At 41.4% G+C, this 24,146-nt stretch overlaps 1 protein-coding gene, 1 long non-coding RNA gene and 2 other non-coding genes across 9 annotated transcripts in view; 3 read left to right on the top strand and 1 right to left on the bottom strand.

Annotated features, from left to right (window-relative positions):
- Window positions 1–2,869, bottom strand: part of ACAA2 (acetyl-CoA acyltransferase 2) — a 75,211-nt gene extending 72,342 nt beyond the window's left edge. For all 3 annotated transcript variants that reach the window (XM_023543792.2, XM_010586736.3, XM_064294536.1), the window contains exon 1: window positions 2,741–2,869. In XM_023543792.2, the coding sequence (XP_023399560.2) occupies window positions 2,741–2,756 (16 nt within the window). In that variant the 5' untranslated portion in view covers window positions 2,757–2,869. The remainder of the gene's footprint in view (window positions 1–2,740) is intronic.
- An 827-nt stretch (window positions 2,870–3,696) lies between these two features.
- Window positions 3,697–24,146, top strand: part of LOC104845535 (uncharacterized) — a 45,946-nt gene continuing 25,496 nt past the window's right edge. For 2 of the 4 annotated variants that reach the window (XR_002784798.2, XR_010323452.1), the window contains exons 1-2: window positions 3,698–4,574; window positions 18,442–18,613. This is a non-coding gene — a long non-coding RNA (uncharacterized LOC104845535). Of the gene's footprint in view, window positions 4,575–18,441; window positions 18,614–24,146 lie in introns of all 4 variants that reach the window. The other 2 variants (XR_010323451.1, XR_775587.3) reach the window with 2 other exon arrangements.
- LOC104845534 (small Cajal body-specific RNA 17) lies at window positions 3,884–4,026 on the top strand. The gene has a single exon (XR_002784878.1). It is a non-coding gene; the product is annotated as a small Cajal body-specific RNA 17 (non-coding RNA).
- LOC111749680 (small Cajal body-specific RNA 18) lies at window positions 4,111–4,193 on the top strand. The gene has a single exon (XR_002784877.1). It is a non-coding gene; the product is annotated as a small Cajal body-specific RNA 18 (non-coding RNA).

Below are 24,146 nucleotides of genomic sequence, written 5' to 3'. Positions count from 1 at the left end.
ACTCTATCTTAGGGGAGTAAAGGAGAAAGGGCTGTTCTCTGGTGCCAGCAAATCTAGTCTATTGCAAACAGAGGCAATAAATGATGTCCGTATGGAGCCTCGGTGGCACAGTGGTTAAGAGCTCGGCTGCTAACCAAAAAAGGTTGGCAGTTGAAATCCACCAGCCACTCCTTGGAAACCCTGTTGGAACCCACTCGAGGAACCTAACTATACTGACTGCAGGGTGTTTCCACTTTTATTATCCACTTTCCCCTTTTATTAGAAGCCCTGGTGGCGCAGCGGTTGAGCTCAGCTGCTAACCAAAAGGTCTGCAGTTCGAATCCACCAGTCACTCTTTGGAAACCGTACAGGGTCGTTATGAATTGAAATCAACTCTATGGCAACAGGTTTTTTTTTGTTTTGTTTTGTTTTACCTTTTACTGCCCCCTTTCATTGCCCCTTTTCCTACCTGCTCCTTGTGCATGCTATCTGGCATATAGACCTGGCTGTCCAATTATTTAATCCTTGGGAGAGAGGAACTTAGCCGTGAACTGAGGTGTGCTTGGATATGATCTAGCCCTATTGATGGGAGCCTAACTTCCGGGAACCTAGGCTGATGATAATGTGTGTGGTTGTACTTATCTCTGTCCTATTTACTCTGGAACTAACAACTGCCTGGTGATCACGCCATTAGAAGCATCTCATCTGGGCTCTGCTCCAGTCTTTCACTAAGAACCTGTGTATATAGTGGCACTGCAGAAATCTGTTTTTGCCCCAATCATCCTCACTTCTAAGCGGTACCGTCATGAACACAGTTCCTCAAGCCAGAAAGAAACCTGAAGTCATTCTTGACATTTTCTTATTTACCAGCCGCACTAAACCTATTAACAGGTTTCATCAATTCCCTCTCCAAATCTATCTGAAATGATCCCCCTCGCCCCGTTTTTTCCCCAACTCCACTGTCCCCACCCTCACCAAAGCTATTATCTACTGTGGCCTGGATTTCTGCAACATATATTTGCTGTAGCATAATATTTATCATTTTTTAAATATTTGTTGTGTTTTAGGTGAAATTTAAAGAGCAAATTAGGTTCCCCTTTAACAATTTTTTATACAAACTGTTCCCTGCCATTGGTTACAGTTTTTACAATGTGTCAGCATTCTCATCATTTCCGTTGATCTGGCTTCCCTTCCTCTGTCTTCTCACCTTTGCTTTTTGAGTAAATGTTGACCATTTGGTCCCATATAGTTACTTGTTTAAGGGAGCTCATTACTCACAGGTGATATTGTTTATTTTATAAGCCAATCTATTATTTGGCTGAAAGGTCCACCTGCAGAAATAGCTTCAATTCCAAGTTCAAAAGGTATCTTAAGGCAACAGTCTCAGGGGTTCCTCTAGTCTCTATTGGTCCAGTAAGTTGGGACATTGTTTAGGAATTTGAGTTTTGTTCTACATTTTTCTCCCATTCTATCTGGGACCTACTATTGCATCCCTGGTCATAACAGTCATAGTGGTAGCTAGGCACCATCTAATTCTTGCTCAGGTTTAAAGAGTTAGTGGGCTATTAGTCCCATGGACTAGTTTCTTCTTTGAGCCTTTGATATCATTTATTCTCTTTTGCTTCTTAGGAGTAAAGACCAGTAGTTGTACCTAGGATGGCTGCCTGCAAGCTTTTAAGACTCCAGAGGCTAGTCACTGAACTTGGAGGTAGAACATTAACTTTGTGAACTATGTTATGCCAACTGTCACAGACCATGGTTCCAAACCTTTTGACCTAGTAAACCAATCCTGTGAGTTGTCTGGATATGTCTAGTCTTAAATGGGTCTCCTCATTGCCAGGACAGCCCCTGAGCCCTCACAGCAGATCCTATCGCCTCCCACTGAATTTAGACTAAAATCCCATCTCCTTACAGAGCCCAAAGGACCACATGAATACTTGGTCCTTCGGTCATCAAACGCTTTTTCCTGCATCAAACTGTGTTCCTCTACCTAAATGTTCTTCCACGGGTACCTGCTAAGCGTTCACAGCCTCTAAGTTAAAATTCCACTGATTGTGACCATTTGCAATGATAAAGCTTACTTTTTTTTTAAACGTTAATAATCCTAGAATTTAGGTATTGTACTGAAAGCACTTTCCTGAAGTAATTCAAATGAAAGGTACTGAACTGAAAACGGAATAGAGCAGGCGGTCAAACAGAACGCCACCAGGCATCTTCCGGGCGTAGGTCACTTGGGCAGAAATTCCCTTAGAAAAAAGGAAAAATTCTTTTTTTTTTACGATCCTTAAAAAACATCAATCCCTCCCCGCAGCCCCTGTCCGCCCGCGACCAAGTTCATTATCAAGGAGCCAAGAGCCCCAGGCCTCCCCGTTATTACTACACCCGACTCAAGTTTACTAATAACTGAGCTCTACTACGCGGAGAAGGCAAAGAACGTACAAGGTCAGAGAAATGGAAAAGCGAACTCAACTCTCAACTGGAAATGCCGCCGAAATCACCGTCACTAGTGCCAAATGTTTTCTCATGAACTCCAACAATGCTTTCGTGCTAGGTTTTACCAAGTCCCCTTCATAGCTGATGAGACTGAACGCAAACCGCACTGACTACGAACCTTGGCCTTCCCGCCACCCCCCAACTCTCGGCCCAAAGCGGAAGCGGAGGCGTTGCCCGGGTAGGGAAGACCCCAAAAGGTCGAGGAGAAGAGGGCGCCGCGCAGGCCTCGCGGTCTGGTCTTGGGGTCCGGCTGCGCCCTGGCGCTCACCTCTGAGCAGAGCCATGACGTGGCCTCGGTCTCAGTCTCGAATGTGCAGAAATCTGCTCTCAGCTAAACAGGCCCGTCTGCTCACAAGGGCAGTCCACCGCCACCCTGACTTATCGTGGGCGGGGGCGGTGCCTGCGTGGTCACGCCCCTCCCCTTTCACCCAATTCCAGCTCCGCACCCACGAGCCCTCCAAATGTGCTTGCACTTTCCACCGCCGCTGCCCTCTTTGTCCTTCTCCTTGGAAGCAAAAAACCAACCAACCAACCACCCTGTTGCCGTGGGGTCGATTTCGACTCATAGCGATCCTATAGAACCAACGGTACAGTAGAACTGCCCAGTAGGGTTTCCAAGGAGCTGCTGGTGGATTCCGACCTTTTGGTTAGCAGCTGAGGTGTTAACCACTACGCCACCAGGGTTTGCCTGCACCACCAGGGCACCGAAAACGTCCCGGGCAGGCGGGAGTGGAGAAACAAGTTAAGAGTGCCTTGCCAGCGTGTCCCCCCCGCCCCACATCAATTGTTTAAAAATACTTTTCCCTGTTTCCAAATCAAAATAATGGTTAGATGCCCCTCCATCCGTCCCTGGCCTCTATAAGCCGCCCCTCCCTTCAGCAATTAATTTCCACCCTTATTCTGCCAGGGGATCCCTGGTGGCAAAGTGGTTAAGAGCTCGGCCCCTAACCAAAAAGTGGGCAGTTCGAATCCAACAGCTGCTCCTTAGAAACCCTATGGGGCAGTTCTGCCCTGTGATCTAGGGTCACTATAAGTCGGAATTAATGGTATTGGGTTTAGTTTGGTTCGGTTTTTGGTATCCCGCCAGTGGATGCCTTCTGGAAAAGACAAGGGTGTGGAAGAAGTTTGGACGCTGTAAGTCAGGAACTTCTCCAATACAACCGATTGGTTTTGGTCCAGAGGAAGCAGACCGCTGCGGGCTGGGGGCGGGACCGGAAGTCGAGTGGTCGGGGCTCGGGGGATGGCGCGGCGGGAATGGCTAGCTCTCTCGCGGGACCTAGGGCACACGCCTGCGCAGACTACTGGGCGGAGAGGCCCTAGGCTGCTTTGTTGGCGAGAGGGCACAGTGCGGGGCGTAAGGTGGCTAGGTTGAGCTGGGGGGTGGGTACAGCGAGTGTAGTAGGGTTGGGCGTTTCCCGATCCCCGATCCAGCCCCTAGATGTGCCCGCGATATTTTCCTTATATGATCAGGCCCCGTTGTGGGCGGCGCTGCTTGCCCGGAGCCTGAGAGGATTATGAAAATACTTCAGGTGACGTGGGGCGGGGAACCGGGTGCTGGAAAATTAGGGTTGAGGGGCAGCCGATTAGCCTAGAGATGGTGTAGGTTTAGGGAGCCTTTGCCGCTGTAACTGTGAGCCCTGGTCGGTGATGACGTGACCACTGCGCAATCTGAGTTCTGGGAACCAGATGATGGAGCCTGTGCTGAGCACGGACTGAGACAGGGCGAGCAGGAGGTGCGGTGCGGTGTCGGGTATCGTCCATGTTTTCTGTGAGTCGTCAGGAAATCCCTGCCCTAGAATCCTGCTTTTTAAACGCCTTGGTGGTCTCTCCAAGTGTTTTTATTTTTTTTAATCCAACTTTTTTATTATGAAAACTTTCAAACAGGAAAGTGGGAAGACATATATAGTTAACCACTCATGCACTTTCCACAGATATTTTACAGTTCTTAACATTTTGTTGTATTTTTTTCTTAGGCCCAGAGAGCCTAAAGAACTTGCCAAGGCCTCACATCTAGAATATTACTGAATAAAAACTTTAAGCCCGTGACTCTCGGAAACCCAAGACCCACATTCTCTTCAGGGCTTGCAGGATGTGGAATACAGGTTGTTTGTCTTTTTGTGGTTGAGTTTTAACAGAATCATATAGATTTTAGAGATCAGGCGCTGGTCAGAGATGTCATAGCTGAGAAAGGTGGTCTTTTTACTCTTTTGGTGAAGTCTTTAGATGAGCATAGGTGTTTGATTTTTAGGAGCTCTCAGTTATCTGGTTTCTCTTCGTCATTTTTAGTAATGTTTTGTATTTTGTTTATGCCTTGTATAAGGGCTCCTAAGGTTGTCCTTATTTCTTCTTCCATGATCTTTATCGTTTTAGTCTTTATGTTTAGGTCGTTGATCCACTTGGAGTTAGTTTTTGTGCATGGTGTGAGGTATGGGTCCTGTTTCATTTTTTTGCAAATGGATATCCAGTTACGCCAGCACCATTTGTTCAAAAGACTATCTTTTCCCCAATTAACTGACACTGGGCCTTTGTCAAATATCAGCTGCTCATATGTGGATGGATTTATATCTGGGTTCTCAATTCTGTTCCATTGGTCTATGTGCCTGTTGTTGTACCAGTACCAGGCTGTTTTGACTACTGTGGCTGTATAATAGGTTCTAAAATCAGGTAGAGTGAGGCCTCCCACTTTCTTCTTTTTCAGTAATGCTTTACTTATCCGAGGCTTCTTTCCCTTCCATATGAAGTTGGTGATTTATTTCTCCATCACATTAAAAAATGACATTGGAATTTGGATCGGAAGTGCATTGTATGTATAGATGGCTTTTGGTAGAATAGACATTTTTACTATGTTAAGCCTTCCTATCCATGAGCAAGGTATGTTTTTCCACTTATGTAGGTCCCTTTTAGTTTCTTGCACTACTGCTTTGTAGTTTTCTTTGTATAGGTCTTTTACATCTTTGGTAAGATTTATGCCTAAGTAATTTATCTTCTTGGGGGCTACTGTGAATGGTATCGATTTGGTGATTTCCTCTTTGATGTTCTTTTTGTTGATGTAGAGGAATCCAAGTGATTTTTGTACGTTTATCTTGTAACCTGAGACTCTGCCGAACTCTTCTACTAGTTTCAGTAGTTTTCTGGAGGATTCCTTAGGGTTTTCTGGGTATAAGATCACGTCTTCTGAAAATAGAGATAATTTTACTTCTTCCTTGCCAATCCGGATGCCCTGTATTTCTTTGTCTAGCCTAATTGCTCTGCTTAGGACCTCTAGCACTATGTTGAATAAGAGCGGTGATAAAGGGCATCCTTGTCTGGTTCCCGTTCTCAAGGGAAATGCTGTGAGTCTCTCTCCATTTAGAATGATGTTGGCTGTTGGCTTTGTATAGATGCCGTTTATTATGTTGAGGAATTTTCCTTCAATTCCTATTTTGCAGAGAGTTTTTATCATGAATGGGTGTTGGATTTGTCAAATGCCTTTTCTGCATCAATTGATAAGATCATGTGGTTTTTGACTTTTATTTATATGGTGGATTATATTAATGGTTTTTCTAATGTTAAACCAACCTTGCATACCTGGTATAAATCCCACTTGGCCGTGGTGGATTATTTTTTTGATATATTGTTGAAATCTATTGGCTTCAATTTTGTTGAGGATTTTTGCATGTATGTTCATGAGGGATATAGGTCTGTAATTTTTTTGTGGTGTCTTCATGTGGTTTTGGTATCAGGGAGATGGTGGCTTCATAGAATGAGTTGGGTAGTATTCCGTCATTTTCCATGCTTTGAAATACCTTTAGTAGTAGTGGTGTTAACTCTTCTCTGAAAGTTTGGTAGAACTCTGCAGTGAAGCCGTCTGGGCCAGGGCTTTTTTTTGTTGGGAGTTTTTTGATTACCGTTTCAATCTCTTTTTTTTGTTACGGGTCTATTTAGTTGTTCTACTTCTGATTGTGTTACTTTAGGTAGGTAGTGTTTTTCTAGGAATTCATCCATTTCTTCTAGGTTTGCAAACTTGTTAGAGTACAATTTTTTGTAATAATCTGATAAGATTCTTTTAATTTCAGTTGGGTCTGTTGTGATACGGCCCATCTCGTTTCTTATTTGGGTTATTTGTTTTCTTTCCTGTATTTCTTTAGTCAGTCTGGCCAGTGGTTTATCAATTTTGTTAATTTTTTCAAAGAACCACCTTCAGCTTTGTTAATTCTTTCAATTGTTTTTCTGTTCTCTGATTCAATTAGTTCAGCTCTAATTTTTATTATTTTTTTCTTCTGGTGCCTGATGGATTCTTTTGTTGCTCGCTTTCTATTTGTTCAAGGTGTAGGGACAGTTCTCTGATTTTGGCTCTTTCTTCTTTACGTATGTGTGCATTTATCGATATAAATTGACCTCTGAGCACTGCTTTTGCTGTGTCCCAGAGGTTTTGATAGGAAGTGTTTTCATTCTCGTTGCATTCTATGAATTTCTTTATTCCCTCCTTAATGTCCTTTATAACCCAGTCTTTTTTGAGCAGGATATTGTTCAGTTTCCAAGTATTTGATTTCTTTCCCCTGATTTTTCTGTTATTAATTTCTACTTTTATGGCCTTGTGGTCTGAGAAGATGCTTTGTAATATTTTGAAGTTTTGGATTCTGCAAAGGTTTGTTTTATGACCTAATGTGTGATCTCTTCTAGAGAGTGTTCCATGTGCACTAGGAAAAAAAGTATACTTTGCAGCTGTTGGGTGGAGTGTTCTGTATAAGTCTATGAGGTCGAGTTGGTTGATTGTAGCAATTAGGTTTTCCTTGTCTCTATTGAGCTTCTTACTGGAAGTTCTATCCTTCTCCAAAAGCGGTGTGTTGAAGTCTCCTACTATAATTGTGGAGGTGTCTATCTCACTTTTCAGGTCTGTTAAAGTTTGTTTTATGTATCTTACAGCCCTGTCATTGGGTGCATAAATATTTAATATGGTTATTTCTTCATGTTCAATTGTCCCTTTAATCTTTATGTAGTGTCCTTCCTTATCCTTTGTGGTGGATTTATCTTTAAAGTCTATTTTGTCAGAAATTAATATTGCTGCTCATCCTTTGAGTTTTAGTTTGTTTGTGTCGCTAAGGTGTGTCTCTTGTAGGCAGCATATAGACGGATGGTGTTTCTTTATCCAGTCTGAGACTCTCTGTCTCTTTATTGGTGCATTTAGTCCATTTACATTCAGCGTAATTATAGATAAGTATGTGTTTAGTGCAGTCATTTTGATGCCTTTTCATGTGTGTTGTTGACAATTTCATTTTTCCACTTACTTTTTTGTGCTGAGACGTTTTTCTTTGTAAATTGTGTGTTCCTCATTTTCATAGTAGTTGAATTTACGTTTGCTGAGTCGTTACGTTTTTCTTGGTTTTTATTTTGAGTTATGGAATTGTTAGACCTCTTCGTGGTTACCTTAATATTTACCCCTATTTTTCTAAGTAAAAACTCAACTCATATCATCCTATATCGCCTTGTTTTCCTCTCAATATGGCAGTTCTATGCCTCCTGTATTTAGTTCCTCTTTTTGATTATTGTGATCTTTTACATAATGACTTCAATGATTCCCTGTTTTGAGCATTTTTTTTCTTTTTTAAATTAATCTTAATTTGTTTTTGTGATTTCCCTATTTGAGTTGATATCAGAATGTTCTGTTCTGTGAGCTTGTGTTGTGTTGGTATCTGATGTTTTTGATTTTCTGACCAAACAATTTCCTTTAGTATTTCTTGTAGCTTTGGTTTGGCTTTTGCAAATTCTCTAAGCTTGTGTTTATCTGTAAATGTTTTAATTTCACCTTCATATTTGAGAGAGAGTTTTGCTGGATATATGATCCTTGGCTGGCAGTATTTCTCCTTCAGTGCTCTATATATGTCATCCCATTGCCTTCTTGCCTGCATGGTTTCTGCTGAGTAGTCTGAACTTATTCTTATTGAATCTCCTTTGTAGGAGACCTTTCTTTTATCCCTGGCTTCTTTTAAAATTTTCTCTTTATCTTTGGTTTTGGCAAGTTAGATGACAATATGTCTTGGTGATTTTCTTTTTGGATCAATCTTATATGGGGTTCGATGAGCATCTTGGAGAGAGATCCTTTCGTCTTTCATGATATCAGGGACGTTTTCTACCAACAGATCTTCAACTATTCTCTCTGTATTTTCTGTTATCCCTCCCTGTTCTGGAACTCCAATCACATGCAAGTTATTCTTTTTGTTAGAGTCCCACATGATTCTTAGGGTTTCTTCATGTTTTAAAATTCTTTTATCTGATTTTTCTTCAACTATATTGGTGTCAATTACCTTATCCTCCAACTCCCCCACTCTGCATTCCAATTGCTTGATTGTGCTCCTCTGACTTCTATTGAGTTGTCTAATTCTGTAATTTTACTGTTAATCTTTAGGATTTCTGAATGCTGTCTCTCTATGGATTTTTGCAGCTTATTAATTTTTCCACTATGTTCTTGATGATCTTTTTGATTTCTTCAACTGCTTTATCAGTGTGTTCCTTGGCTTTTTCTGTAGATTGCCTTATTTCATTTTTGAACTCACCCCTGATGTCTTGAAGCATTCTTTAAATTAGTTTTTTATATTCTGTATCTGGCAATTCCAGGATTGTATCTTTATTTGGGAAAGATTTTGATTCTTTAATTTGGGGAGTTGTAGAAGCAATCATGGTCTGCTTCTTTATGTGGTTTGATATCGACTGCTGTCTCTGAGCCATCTCTAAGATATTGTAATGATTTATTTTGTATTTGCTCACTGAGTCTTATCTTGCTTTGTTTTCTTTCAATATATGCAGATGGGCTACTAGTTTGCGCTGTCTTGATTGCTGTAGCCTTTGAATCACTTATGTCCTATTACCAGCTGGTTTGGGCTGTTACCAGATATATAAGCCTAAGAGTCTATTCACTATTCTTGAGTAGAATCATATTTTGGGTCACCAAGTGTGTGGTGTAGACTGTCACCTATTCACTTAGAGGATAATTGTGTGCACCAGATTCTAGTAGCAGCAGGGGGTCACACCCCAGGGGGGGCAGGATGCTGACAGGCTTCCCCCAAGTGCCAGTGAGGTAGGTGTGTCTCTATTCCTAAAGCACTTTGGTAGCTGCACTCTGCAGGTGTACCTTAGGCACCCAATGCATGTACCTCTACAGATTGGTAGGTGTCACTATCCTCAAACCCCTATGGCAGGAGGCTAGGTGGTTTGGGTAGAGCTTCAGCCCTCAGTTCCCCAGGTTAGTGAGGGCTCCGTTTAATACATAGAGATATCAGACCTGGGAAACTTGTCTTTCCAGTAAGATCACTATCAGAATTGTCTTTGCATTGTAATAGCCACCTTGTTGCCTGTAGGGATGAAAGCCCAAGACTGTGGATCTCATATGCTTGGCTGGATCTGGTTCTGTATTTTTATTCCAATATTGGGAAGTCAGGGAAGGATTTTTGGTCCCTGGGTTTTTTGTAGCTGTGTCTCTCAGGGCAGGAGGATGGGGTAGGAAAAGACAAAAAAAAAAAAAACCACAGAGCATTTCACTCTCTGGCCCAGGAAATTCCAATGTTAATGAAGCCGCCTGGGAAGGGGAGGGGAGGGATCAGATCAATAGGATAGAGTAGCACCCAGGAATATAGACAAAGTTACTTATCTTGCTTGGTGGTAACTGTTTTACCTGAGATTCTCACTGTAGCCTGTGTGCGTTGACTGGGTTGAGATTGCCCCCGAGGGTCAGGCCGGCTTCCTGTGCTTGTGCTGTCTCAGACGCCGTGGTCAGTTCCCCCGCTCCCAGTCCACAGCCCAGCGCCAAGGTTACCCGGCTGGGATGCCGCACTCCAGGCTCCAAAACCAGTCGCTGCCTCCCTGTGACTTCTCCTCCTGTCAGCCATGTCGCTGCACTGCGTGTGTGCACTGGCTGGGCTTCCCCCAGGGTCGCTTCTGGGGGTAGGGCTGCGTCCTGTGTTTGCGCCATCTCAGGATGCTGTGCTCAGCTCCACTGCGCTCAGTCCAAAGCCCGGTACCAAGATTTTCTCACTGGGACGCTGGCTCCTGGCTCCGAAAACAGTCGCCGCTTCCCCGTGGTTGCCCGTTCTCTCGTTAGCCCCGTTAGTGTGCAGCCTGCTTGCGTTGGCTGAGTCTCTACAGTGGTTACCCTAGGGGGCTCGGGGTTAGGGCTGTGTCCCGTGCCTGCCCCCCCTCAGCAAGCTGCGATCAGCCCCGCCACTTGGCATCCAGGAACCGCGAGGGCTCAAGGCTGTGGCACGTGTCTCCGGTTTCAGAAGCAGTCTCTGCTTCAGGGTGCAGCTTTTTGCTCCCCTGTCACTCAGGTCAATTCTTTAGATCTGTGTTTGATGGTCAGGGTTTGTAGATTGTCATGTATGTAATCGATTCACTTGTTTTTCTGAGTCTTTGCTCCAAGAGGGATCCGAGGTAGCTTCTACCTAGTCAGCCATCTTGGCTCCGCCTCTCCATAGGGCTTTTTATGGCTGATTTTTCAGAAGTAGATTGCCAGGCCTCATTCCAAGGTGTGTCTCTGGGCAGACTTAAAGTGGCAGCTCTTTGGTTAGCAGCAGAACGTGTTAACCATTGGCACCACATAGCAACTCCTAAATATAACTTTAAGAAATCCTGATACCTTGTAAAATGGTAGCATCAGACCTGTCTAATTTCAGGGGGAGGAGAGAGGATCAGCATCGGCCCAAATCTGATTCCTGTGAGGTGGAGGTCAGTCATACCTCCACTCTCCAACCTTTTTACCAATTCTGACACCAGCTGTCTCTCCCATGGCACTCTCTACTTCTCTGCTGGGGTGGATAATTTGTTGCAATTGCTCACAGACTATTCTCACGATTATGGGGTTTATTGAGGAAGTAAGAGGTTACAGTTCAGGATCAGGATCAACTTGGAAGTAACAGGAACAACTCAGGATACAGTTCTTCAATCAGGACAGCATCTTCTGGGCTGTACCCACTGGCAGGCCTCTGCCCCCAGGCCCTGCTTGGCAAGTGTTACAGTCTGTAGCTCACCAATAAGTACTCAGAGGCACCCTATTCCACCAGGAACCTGCCTGAAGGTGCTCAGCTCTTGCTCCATGGGTCAGCGAACCCAGTGCAGCCATTTCCTGGTCCTGTGCTGCTGCAGTCCCATGCTGCTGCCACCTCCAGTGTTATAGCTCCTCAGTGTTACAACTCTATGTCTTGGGCCTAGAAGGTTCTCAATAAAGGATGCATTGTATTTCTGACTGTTCTTCTTGATGGTAGTGAGGTCCCCCTTCAACATGTGGGATTGGCTCTTTTTAAGCCTAGTGGTATGGCAAAACTGACCAATCCCCTTGGTGGGCCACAGGCACCTTAACTGCATAATATCAGCCAATCCTGGTGTGATAGTTAATGTTACATGTCAAATTGGCTAGGCCATGATTCCCAGTATTATATAATCATGCAGTATTTTGTGATCTGGTGTAATTATCCTCAATTTTATGTATTGTAAATCCTAACCTCTATATGTTAATGAGGATTAGTGTGGGGTGTATCTTGAGTCACACCCTTGCTAGACTCAAGTCACACCCTTACTCAAGTATCTAATGTAAGGGAAGTTTCCTTGAGGACATGGCCTTCATCCGATATATATGTATGCTCGGGCAAAGCTCCCTCTTGCTCTGGATCCTGCATATGACTCATCATTGACCTTAGATTCCTTGGACTTGAGCCAGCAGCCTCGTGTCTAACCTGTCTATTCTGGGATTTGCCAACTTCCACAGCTCTGTGAGCTAGCAGGCTGCTCTCTGACCTGCCGATTCTGGGATTCATCAGCTCCCACAGCCCTCTGGGCCCACAGCCTGCCATCCGACCTGCCAATTTTGGGTTCATCAGCCCCTGTGACCAAGTGAGTCAGCAGAAGCCTCCAGCCTGATGCCTGGCCCACAGATTTGGGACTTGCCAGCCTTCACAACCACATAAGCCATTTCCTTGAGATAAATAAATAAATAAATAAATATATATATATATACACACACATATATATACGCTTCTTTTTTGGTTTTGCTTCTCTAGAGAACCCAACCTAGGACACCTGGCAAGAGTTTTGCAAACTCATTTGCATAGTCTCATCCAATCATTTTGTGGTAGTTACAAGATCATGACCAGAAAGGCCATATGAAAAGAGAAACCCATTGCCTGCCTTCCTCCTTGGGCCCAAGTTTACTCTGCAAAATGACAGTGTGGGTAGAAGGAGACCATGCCGTGTTGATGGCCTTCAGTGAAAGACCACCATGAATACACTTGAACAAGTTGTGTTTAATGCTCTTTGTTGCCAGGGAGGCCACACACTGTTGGCACACCTAAGGAAACTGTGGCATCTCAGCAGGAGAGTGTTAGAAAGGACTTAAAGGATTTGGCTTTGGTTAGGTAGTTATGGGGAGGGTCCAAGGAAGGAGGGATTCACTCTAGATTGGGTGCTGTCAGGAAGTAGGGACAATTTTTGACATGTGTTTATGTGCCTTAGGTGCCATCGACTCATAACAATCCTATGTACAACAGGACCAAAACACTACCTAGTCCTGTGCCATCACAATCTATACGCTTAAGCCCATTGTTGCAGCCACTCTGTCAATCCATCTTGTTGACAGTCTTCCTCCTTTTGGCTGACTCTCTACTTTACCAAGCATATGTCCTTCTCCAGGGACTGATCCCTCCTGATAACATGTCCAAAGTATGTGAGACAAAGTCTCACCAACCTTGCTCCTAATGAGCATGTGGCTGTACTTCTTCCAAGACAGATTTGTTCGTTCTTCTGGCAGTCCATAGTATGAAAATATTCTTCGACAACACCATAATTCAAAGGCATACATTCATTCTTCTTTAGTCCTCCTTATTCATTGTCCACTTTCACATGCTTATGAGGCAATTGAAAACACCATGGCTTGGGTCAAGTGACATGTTTGCTTTTTAACACTTTAAAGAAGTCCTTCATAACATATTTTCCCAATGCAATGTGTCATTTGATTTCTTGATTGCTGCTTCCATGGGCATTGATTGCGGATTCAAGTAAAATGAAATCCTTTATAACTTCAATATTTTTTTCCGTTTTTCATGATGTTACTTATTGGTCCAGTTGTGAAGATTTTTATTTTCTTTATGTTGGGGTGAATTCGTACTGAAAGCTGTGGTCTTTGATCTTCAGCAGTAAGTACTTGGGGTCCTCTTTTGGCAAGCAAGGTTGTGTCATCTGTGTAACGCAGGTTGTTAATGAGTCTTCCTCCAGCTCTGATGTCACATTCTTCTTCATATAGTCCAGGTTCTCGTATTATTTGCTCAGCATACAGATTAAGTATGGTGAAAGGATATAACCCTGTCACACACTTTTCCTATTTTTTTAATTTTTTATTGTACTTTAGATGAAGATTTACAGAGCAAACTAGCTTCTTATTAAACAATTAATACATATATTGTTTTGTGAGATTAGTTGCCAACCCCATGACATGTCAACACTCCCCTTTCTTGACCTTAGTGTCCCCATTACCAGCTTTTCTGTCCTCTCCTGCCTTCTTGTCCTTGCCCCTGGGTGGGTGTGCCCAGTTAGTCTCGTTTTGTTTTGTGGGCCTGTCTAATGTTTGGCTGAAGGGTGAACCTCAGGAGTGACTTCATTACTGAGCTAAAAGGGTGTCCGGGGGCCATACTCTTGGGGTTTCTCTAGTCTCTGTCAGACCTGGAAGTCTGGTCTTTTTTTTTTTTTTTTTAGCTAGAATTTTGTTCTGCATTTTTCTCCCATCTCTGTCCAGGACCATCTATTGTGATTTCTGTCAGAGCAGTCAGTGGTGGTAGCTGTGCACCATCTAATTGTACTGGACTCAGTCCGGTAGAGGCTATGGTAGTTGTGGTCCATTTGTCCTTTAGACTAATCTTTCACTTGCATCTTTGGTTTTCTTTATTCTCCCTTGCTCCACGCAAGGTGACACCAGTGGAGTATCTTAGATGGCTGCTCACAAGATTTTAAGATCCAGAAGCTATTCACCAAAGTAGAATGTAGAACATTTTCTTTATAAACTATGTTATGCCAATTAAGCTAAATGTTCCCAGAGACCATGGTACCCACTGTCCTCAGCCCAGTAATTTGGTCCCTCAGGGAGTTTGGATGTGTCTGTGGAGCTTCTGTGACCTTGCCTTCATCAAGTTGTGCTGGCATCTCCAGTATTGTGTACTGTCTTACCCTGCACCAGTTACCACTTATCTATTGTCCATTTAGAGTTTCTCCCTCCCCACACCTCCCCTCCCTCATAACCATCAAAGATTGTTTCTTTTTGTGTGTAAACCTTTTCATGAGTTTTTACAGTAGTCGTCTCATACAATATTTATCCTTTAGTGAATGACTTAATTCACTCGGTGTAATGCCCTCCAGATTCGTCCATGCTGTGGTATGCTTCGCAGATTGGTCATTGTTCTTTATTGTTGCATACTATTCCATTGTGTGTATGTACTGTAGTTTGTTTATCCATTTATCTCTTTATCCATGTATCTAGGTTGTTTCCATCTTTTTCCTATTGTGAACAATGCTGCAGTGAACACGGGTGTGCATATGTTTATTCATGTGACGGCTCTTATTTCTCTAGGATATATTCCTAGGAGTGGGATTGCTGGATCATATGGTATTTCAATTTCTAGCTTTCTAAGGAAGCGCCATATCGTTTTCCAAAATGGTTGTACCATTTTGCATTCCCACCAGCAGTGTATAAGAGTTCCAGTCTCTCCGCAGCCTTCCAACATTTGTTATTTTCTGTTTTTTTTTTCTGCCAGTAATGTCAGGGTGAGATGGTGTCTCATTGTGGTTTTGATTTGAATTTCTCGAGCATTTCCTCATATGTCTGTTAGTTGCTTGAATGTCTTCTTTGGAGACGTGTCTGTTCATATCCTTTGCCCATTTTTCCCAGTCGTAGGTCGTCTTTTTACTCTTTTGGTAAAGTCTTTTGATGAGCATAAGTGTTTAATTTTTAGAAGATCTTAGTTATCTAGCTTATCTTCTGGAGTTTGTGTGTTGTTAGTTATGGTTTGTATCCTGTTAATGCTGTGTATTAGGGCCTCTAGCTTTGATCCTATTTTTTCTTCTATGATCTTTATAGTTTTTGGTTTTATATTTATGTCTTTGATTCATTTGAATTATTTTTTGTGTATGGTGTGAGGTATGGGTCATGTTTCATTTTTTTTGCAGATGGACATACAGCTTTCCCAGCACCATTTGTTAAAAAGATTGTCCTTTCCCCATTCGATGGACTTTGGGCCCTTGTTGAAGATCAGGTGACCGTAGGTGGATGGATTTACATCTGGGCTCTCAATTCTGCTCTATTTGTCAATATATCTGTCATTGTACGGGTACCAGGCTGTTTTGACCCCCATTGCTGTATAGTAGGTTCTGAGGTCAGGTAGTGCGAATCCTCCTACTTTATTCTTCTTCTTCACTAGTGCTTTACTATATCCCTTTCCATATAAAGTTAATGATTAGTTTTTCCATCTCTTTAAAGAATGCTGTTGGTATTTTTTTCTGACTTTAAATCATGCAGTATCCCCTTGTTCTTTTCGAACGACTACCTCTTAGTCTATGTATAGGTCCCTCATGAGCACAATTAAGTGATCTGGAATTCCCATTCTTCGCAATGTTATCCATAATGTGTTATGATCCACACAGTGGAATGCCTTTGCATAGTCAGTAAAACACAGGTAAACATCTTTCTGGTATTCTCTGCTTTCAGCCAGGATCCATCTGACATCAGAAATGATACCCGTTTCCCATGTCCTCTTCTGAATCTGGCATGAATTTTTGGCACTTTCCTGTCAATGGTGCAACCGCTTTTGAATGATCTTCAGCAAAATTTTACTTGTGTGTGATATTAATGATATTGTTCAATAATTTCTGCATTCAGTTGAATCTCTTTTCTTTGGAATGGATATAAATATGGATCTCTTCCAGTCAGTTGGCCAGGTAGCTGTCTTCCAAATTTCTTGGCATAGACAAGTGAGCACTTCCAGCATTGCATCTGCTTGTTGAAACATCTTGTTCGGTTTTCCAGTCAATTCCTGGAACCTTGTTTTTTGTCAATGCCTTCAGTGCAGTTTAGACCTCTTTCTTCAGTACCATTGGTTCTTTTTTCTAAATTTTATCTATTTATTTTGTTCTTGTTGTTGTTGAGAATATACACAGCAAAACATACACCAATTCAACAGATTCTACATGTACAATTTAGTAACATTAATTATATTCTTTGAGTTGTGTAACCATTCTTACCCTCCTTTTCTGCGTTGTTCCTCCCACATTAACATAAACTCACTGCCCCCTAATTACCGTTGGTTTTTGATTATATGCTACCTCCTGAAATGTGTGAACGTTGACCAATTCTTTTTGGTACAGTGATTCTGTATTCCTTCCATCTTTTTTTTTTTTTATGCTTCCTATGTCGTTTAATATTTTTCCTGTAGAATCCTTCAATATTGCACCTCGAGGCTTGAATTTTTCTTCAGTTCTTTCAGCTTGAGAAATGCTCAGCATGTTCTTCCTTTTTGGTTTTCTATCTCCACGTCTTTGCACATTTTATTATAACACTTTACTTTGTCTTCTCTAGCTGCCCTTTGAAATCTTTTGTTTAGTTCTTCAATGTGATTATTTCCTCCTTTCATTTAGCTACTGTATGTTCAAGAGCAAGTTTCAGAGTCTCTTCTGACATCGATTTTGGACTTTTCTTTCTTGCCTGTCTTTTTAATAACCTCTTGCTTTCTTCATGTCCTTGATGTCATTCCACAACTTGTCTGCTTTTGGTCATTAGCATTCAACTCATCAAACCTATTCTTGGGATGGTCTCTAAATTCAGGTGGGACATACTCAAGGTGATACTTTGACTCTTGTGGACTTGTTCAAATTTTCTTCAACTTGAACTTGCATATGAACAATTGATAGTCTGTTCCATAGTCGGCCCTGGCCTTATTCTGACTGATGATATTGAGTTTTTCCATTGTCTCTTTCCACAGATGTAGTCAATTTGATTCCTGTGTATTCCATCTGGTGAGGTCCATGTGTACAGTCATTATTTATGTTGTTGAAAAAAGGTATTTGCAATGAAGAAGTCATTGGTCTTGTAAAATTCTATCATGGAATCTCCAACATCATTTCTGTCACCAAGACCATATTTTCAAACTACCAATCCTTCTTTCTTCCCAACTTTTGCATTTCAATCGCCAGTAACTATCAATGCATCTTGATTGCATGTTTGATCAACTTCAGACTGCAAAGTTGGTAAAAATCTTCAGTTTCTTCATTTTTGGCCTTAGTGGTTATTGGGTAGATTTGAATAATAGTTGTATTTACTGGTCTTCCTTGTAGGCATATGGATATTATCCTATCACTGATGGCATTGTCCTTCAGGATAGATCTTGAAATGTTCTTTTTGACGATGAACGTGATGTCATTCCTCTTCAATTTGTCATTCCCAGTATAGTAGACCATATGATTGTCTGACTTAAAATGGCCAATATCAGTCCCTTTCTGCTCACTCATACCTAGGATATTGATATTTATCTGTTCCATTTCATTTTTGATGGCTTCAAATTTTCCTAGATTCATACTTTGTAGATTCCATGTTCTAATTATTAATGGATGTTTGCAGCTATTTCTTCTAATTTTGAGTCATACTAAATCAGCAGATGAAATTCCAGAAAGCTTGACTCCATTCACACCATTAAGGTTGACTCCACTTTGAGGAGGCAGCTGTTCCCCCATCAAATTTTGAGTGCCTTTCATCCTGAGGGACTCATCTTCAGTACTGTATCGGACAGTGTTCCACTGCAATTCATAAGGTCTTCGATTGGGTATATTAATATATAGTTATCTAGAAAGATAGCAGATTAGAGCTAGGCTGCAACTGATAAAGAAGCCATGGTCATTGGGCACTGGGAGAGAGGATATGTTTGTTATTTTGTGGTTTACACAGTGATTTGCTTTGTTTTACTTGATCAGTCACAGGGTGACCTTGTGTGATGCATTTTGTGAGATTGTCTATGTGCAAAAGGAGAACAACATGGCCTAGCTGGGAGCTCCAGGCCAACTTCAAACAACACTCAGGCCTCACTGAAAGTGTCAGACCAGCTCCAGGATGTCAGACTTCTTTTTTTTTTCTGAACATTTATAGGTAAGTGTTTCTTCTATGAAATTTAGTTATTTTCAGTCATAGTTTTCCTGTTGAGGTCTTAAAGATAAGGCTAGACCTCTCTGGGTACGAGGTGAAGCCTGTTCTGAAGCGTGAGGTTATTCTTTATTTAGGCACCCAGAAAAGAGGCAAGTCCATCCTTAGGTTGGAAGTTAGGTTCAAGAGTCAACTTTTCACTAAACAGTCTATTGTTAACATTTTTCTGTATCATGAACTATTCCAATAGTGGTTTCTGATTTTGGGTGTTTAAGGGTACCATAAAGGAGTCCTGGTGGCATAGTGGTTAAGCTTTTGGCTGCTAGCAGAAAGGTCAGTGGTTTGAACCCATCCAGCGGTTCTATGGGAGAAAGATGTGGCAATCTGCTTCCATAAAGGTTACAGCCTTGGAAACCCTATGGGGCAGTTCTACTCTGTCCTGTAGGGTCGCTATGAGTAGAAAGCAACTTGATGGCAGTAAGTTTTGGCTTAAGGGCGAAACATCCATTGAGATGTTTTATGGGCTGGTTATGGGAATTAAAAAAAAAAAAAAATTCCAGGTGTTTCTGATGTGTGCTTCTAGTTAACAGTTCTACTTATGTTTCCATATAGGTGTTGTTAACGATTGAATTGTGTCTCCCAAAAATGTGTGTCAACTTGACTAGACCATGATTTCCAGTACGGTGTGTTTGTCCACCATTTTGTGATCTGATGAGATTATCCTATATGTTGTAAATCCCAACCTCTATATGTTAATGGGAGCCCTGGTGGCACAGTGGTTAAGCATTCAGCTGCTAACCGAAAGGTCAGGCAGTTCCAATATACCAGCCACTCCTTGAAACCCTATGGGGACAGTTCTACTCTGTCCTACAGGGTCATTATGAGTCGGAATTGACTCAAAGGCAATAGGTTTGTTTTTTAGTTTATATGTTAATGAGGCAGGACTCAATCTACAGGATTAGGTTGTATTTTGAGTCAATCTCTTTTGAGATATAAAAGAGAGGATGGAGCAGAGAGGAGAGAGACCTCATACTACCAACAAAGAAGCACTTGGAGTGGAGGGCTTCCTTTGGACCCAGGGTCCCTGCACAGAGAACGTCCTAGACGAAGGGAAGATTGATGACAAGGACCTTGCCCCAGAACCAGCAGAAAAAGAAAACCTTCCCCAGGAGCTAGCACCCTGAATTTGGACTTCTAGCCTCCTAAACTGTGAGAGAATAAATTCTGTTTGTTAAAGCCATCCACTTGTGTTATTTCTGTTATAGCAGCACTAGATAATTGTAAAAATGGCATGGGGCAATGGCTGACCTCCTCTAACTTCACAAGGGGGAAGGAGAATCAAGATCAACAGCCCAAGGCTGATTCCTATGAGGTGGAGGTCAAACATGCCTTCCCTCTTCACTATCTTTACCAGCTCGGGCACCAACTGTCCCTCCCACAGCAGTCTCTACTTTTCTGATGGTTTCGATAATTCATTGCAATGGCCACACACAACTCACAGACAATACTCACGATTATGAGGTTTATTAGGGAAGTAACAGGTTACAAGTCAGGTTCAGGAACACTCAGGGATATGATCTTCCATCAGGACAGCCTCTTAGCGGTGCTTTCAGGTACGCCTCTCCCTGACTCTAGGCCTCTGCCCAAAGGCACTCAGCTTTTTCTCTCAAGGGCCAGGAATCCCATCACTCCATCTACTGCTGCCAGGTCTCAGCTGCCACTTCTCGCTGTCTTTAGTGTTACAGTTCTCTGTCTCCAGATTCCAGGAGCTTCTCAGTGCAGGGATCCTGGGTTCAAAGGACGTGCTGGCTCCTGGCTGTTCTTCCTTCGTGAAGGTAGTATCTTCTTTTTACCACCTCTGGGGTGGCTCATTTCAAGCCCAGAGGGATGGCAAAACTGACCAATCTCTTTGGTCAGCCACAATTACCCTATCACACAGTCCCATCCAATCACTTGAGTGGGAGTTACAAGATCATTGCCAGAAAGGCCACACAAAAGCAATCCATCACACCACAATAACTAAGACAGGTATTGTTCAGTTTCTGGGCTCTCTATTTCATTGATAAATTTTTCCATCTCTGCCAATCCCACACATGTTAATTACTAAAGTTTTATAACAAATCTTTTTACCAGCTAGGGAACATCTCCCCATTTTCTCTTCTTAAGGAGGGTCTTCCTTATTCTTAGGCCTTTGCTCTTCCATCTAAATTTTAGAATTAGCTGTTTTTGAAGGTTGATAAAACTCTCTTATAAAACCATTTTAGGCCTAGTTGCATTTCAGGATAGATTTTTTTTTAAACACAAGATTGATTTGTTGAATGCATTTTGGTTTACTCAGTTTTTCTGTTTCTTGACAACTTTTGCTAATTTACATTTTTCCATAACATTGTCTATTTCGTGTAGGTTTTCAAATTTATTGCCACAGAGTTATTGATAGTATTCTTGTATCATGTTAGCCATATATTTTATAATTTTCCTTTTTTTTCTTCCTTTCTGTCTGCTTGTTTTATCAGTTACTGGGAGAGACGTGTTAAAAATCTCCCACCATGACTGTGGATTCATCTCCCTTTGTAATTCAGTCAAATTTTGCTTTTCATATTTTGAAGCTGTATTATTAGGTTCATACGTTAGGATTATCAAATCTTCTTAGTGGATTGACTCTTTTGCCACTATAAAATGTTCCTCTTCATCACTAGTAAACCAACATTGTTTTCTCCTGTTCCCCATCAGAAATCCTATACTTCAGCTGGACTGTTGTACTCACTCATCTGCACGACTTATGTATTTCCACATCTGCAGTTTTGCTCTGCCATTTTTCCTGCTTGTAACATTCCTCTTGCCTTTCTCTACAAGACCTAGTTCTGCTGAGTTCTGTGAGCCCAAATCATAGTACCTGGCCTACAGTAATTGGCAACAGATATTCAGTAGGGAGCCAATAAATATTTGCTGATGAATGTTTTACCCCCAAATATATTGTATAGTGATTAAGATAAGGGGCCTCTCAAGTCATCTAGACCTGGGTTTGAATCCCAGTTCTGCCACCTACTTGCTTTGACACCTTGGGCAAATGATTGAATCTGTGAGCCATCTGAAAAAAATTGGAGTAATAAAGTTACTACCTTACAGAGTTGTGAGGATTAAAAGAGATGTTGAAAAACAAAACTCACTTAAGTTCTTACAGATTATTATGAAGACTGGGGTGACAGTTGTATATCATTACCTTCTCATCTGATGACATCAACAGAAGGAAAGTTCTGTGTCTTCCATAATGCTTTGCACATAGTGCTCAACTTTTCTTTTTAAATTTTATTGTGCTAAAATATAAGTAACATAAAATTTGCCATTTTAACTATTTAAAGCATACAATTCATTGATGTTGATTACATTCACAATGTTGTGTGACCAGCACTACTATTTCCAAACCATTTTCATAACCCCAAGCAGAAACTCTATACCTACTGAGCAATAACTCCCCATTCCCCTCCCTACCCCACCCTAGAAACCTCTAATCTACTTTCTGTCTCTATGAATTTAGCTATTAAGATCTTTCATGTAAGTGGAATCATGCAATATTTGTCCTTTTGAGTCTGGCTTATTTCACTTAGCATGGTGTTTTCAAGGTTCATTCATTTTGTGGCATCCACAAGGACTTCATTTCTCTTTATGGCTGAGTAATACTCCATGGTACTTATGTATGACATTTTGTTTATCCATTTATCTGTTGATGGACACTTTTTGGCTATTGTGAATAGTGCTGCAGTGAATATTGTTATATAAATATTGTTTGAGTCCTTGCTTTCAATTCTTTTGGATATATTCCTAGGAGTGGAATTGCTGGGTCATATGGTGCTTCTATCTTTGCTTTTGGAGAAACTGCCAAGCTATTTTCCACAGTGGCTGCACCAATTTATATTCCCCCAAGCAACAGATGAGGGTTCGAATTTCTGCATGCTCATCAATACTTGCCATTTTCTGTTTCTATGACAATACCATCCTAGTGATCGTGAAGTGGTATCTCATTGTGGTTTTGATTTACATTTCACTAATAACTAATGATGTTGAGTATCTTTTCATGCGTTTGTTTATTTGTATGTCTTTGGAAAAATATCTAATTGAGTCCTGTGCCAATTTTTTAATTGGCTTATTTGTCTTGTTGTTGAGTTGAAGTTGTTCTTTATATATTCTGGAGACTAAACCCTTATCAGATATATGATTTGCAAGTATTTTCTCCCATTTTGTGCATTGCCTTTTCACTTTCTTGATACAGTCCTTTGAATCATAAAATTTTTAAAAAATTTTGATGAAGTCCAATTTATTTATTTATCTTTTGTTACACATGCTTTTAGTGTTATATCTGAGAAATCATTGCCCAATCCAAGGTCATGAATATTTGCCCGTATGTTTTCTTTTAAGAGTTTTATGGTTTAGCACTTGTATTTAGGTCATTGATCCATTTTGAGTCAATTCTTGTACATGATGTGAGGTGGGGATCCAACGTCATTCTTTTGCATGTGGAAATCAAGTTGTCCCAGCACTCAAATGCTTATTTACCCTTTATTCAATAGCCTGTTCTATGACCATGTCACCCGCTCGTTAATCATTTATTATGTACTTAGCTAGCATGAGGATATTTACTTCAGATACTTAGTTTCTTTGCCCTTGGTTTCCAGTTGTCACAGAGCATATTCATTGGGTCAGCTTGGCCTGGCACTCAGATCATTTTCTTTGATAAGGATTCCTTGCTCCTTTTCTCCCTGTAACTGGCCACGATGTGAGCTATATCCATAGTCTAGCCCAAGGAAGAGCCAGTTCAACAAATTACAAAACATAATTTATTTTGGACATAGCCCCTCAATTTAAATATGTAGAAAATAACTTCTCATTTTTAAAATACATGTATATGTACTTGATGACCAACTACCTGGACACCTGAGGTGAATCCATACAAGAAAAATGAATGGATGCCTAGGCTCATATACCTGATAACAGCTCTAGCCACCTGGTGACAGGACGTTAGAGCTTCAAAAGTGAAAATAGTGAAGCTAGCTCACGCAAGCAACCTATTTGGACATATCAAAACAAAACAAAGCAAGAAGCTAGGATACAGTAAGCAAACATAAAATAAATTAATACAATAATTTATAGATGGTGCGGAGGCAACGGTCAGTATCAAATCACATAAACAAGCAGACCATGGTTGCTTCAACAAGCTCTCAAAACAAAGAATAAATGGATCTTCTGGATGAAGGTGCCCTCCTGGAATTACCAGATGCAGAATACAAAAGATTAAAATACAGAACTCTTCAAGACATCAGGAACAAGAACAGGAAGGAGATCAGGCAATATGCAGAACAAGCCAAGGAATACACAGATAAAGCAGTTGAAGAAATTAAAAAGGTTATTCAAGAACATAATGAAAAATGTAATAAGCTACAAGAATCCACAGAGAAACAGCAATCAGAAATTCAGAAGATTAATAATAAAATTACAGAGACAATAGAAAGAGGAGCAGAAATGAGCAAGTGGAACACAGAATTGG

This window comes from Loxodonta africana, chromosome 11, assembly GCF_030014295.1.
Source record: "Loxodonta africana isolate mLoxAfr1 chromosome 11, mLoxAfr1.hap2, whole genome shotgun sequence".
Taxonomy (NCBI): domain Eukaryota; kingdom Metazoa; phylum Chordata; class Mammalia; order Proboscidea; family Elephantidae; genus Loxodonta; species Loxodonta africana.
The sequence above is the reverse complement of the archived record's forward strand: the minus strand, read 5'-3'. Positions and strand labels throughout refer to the sequence as shown.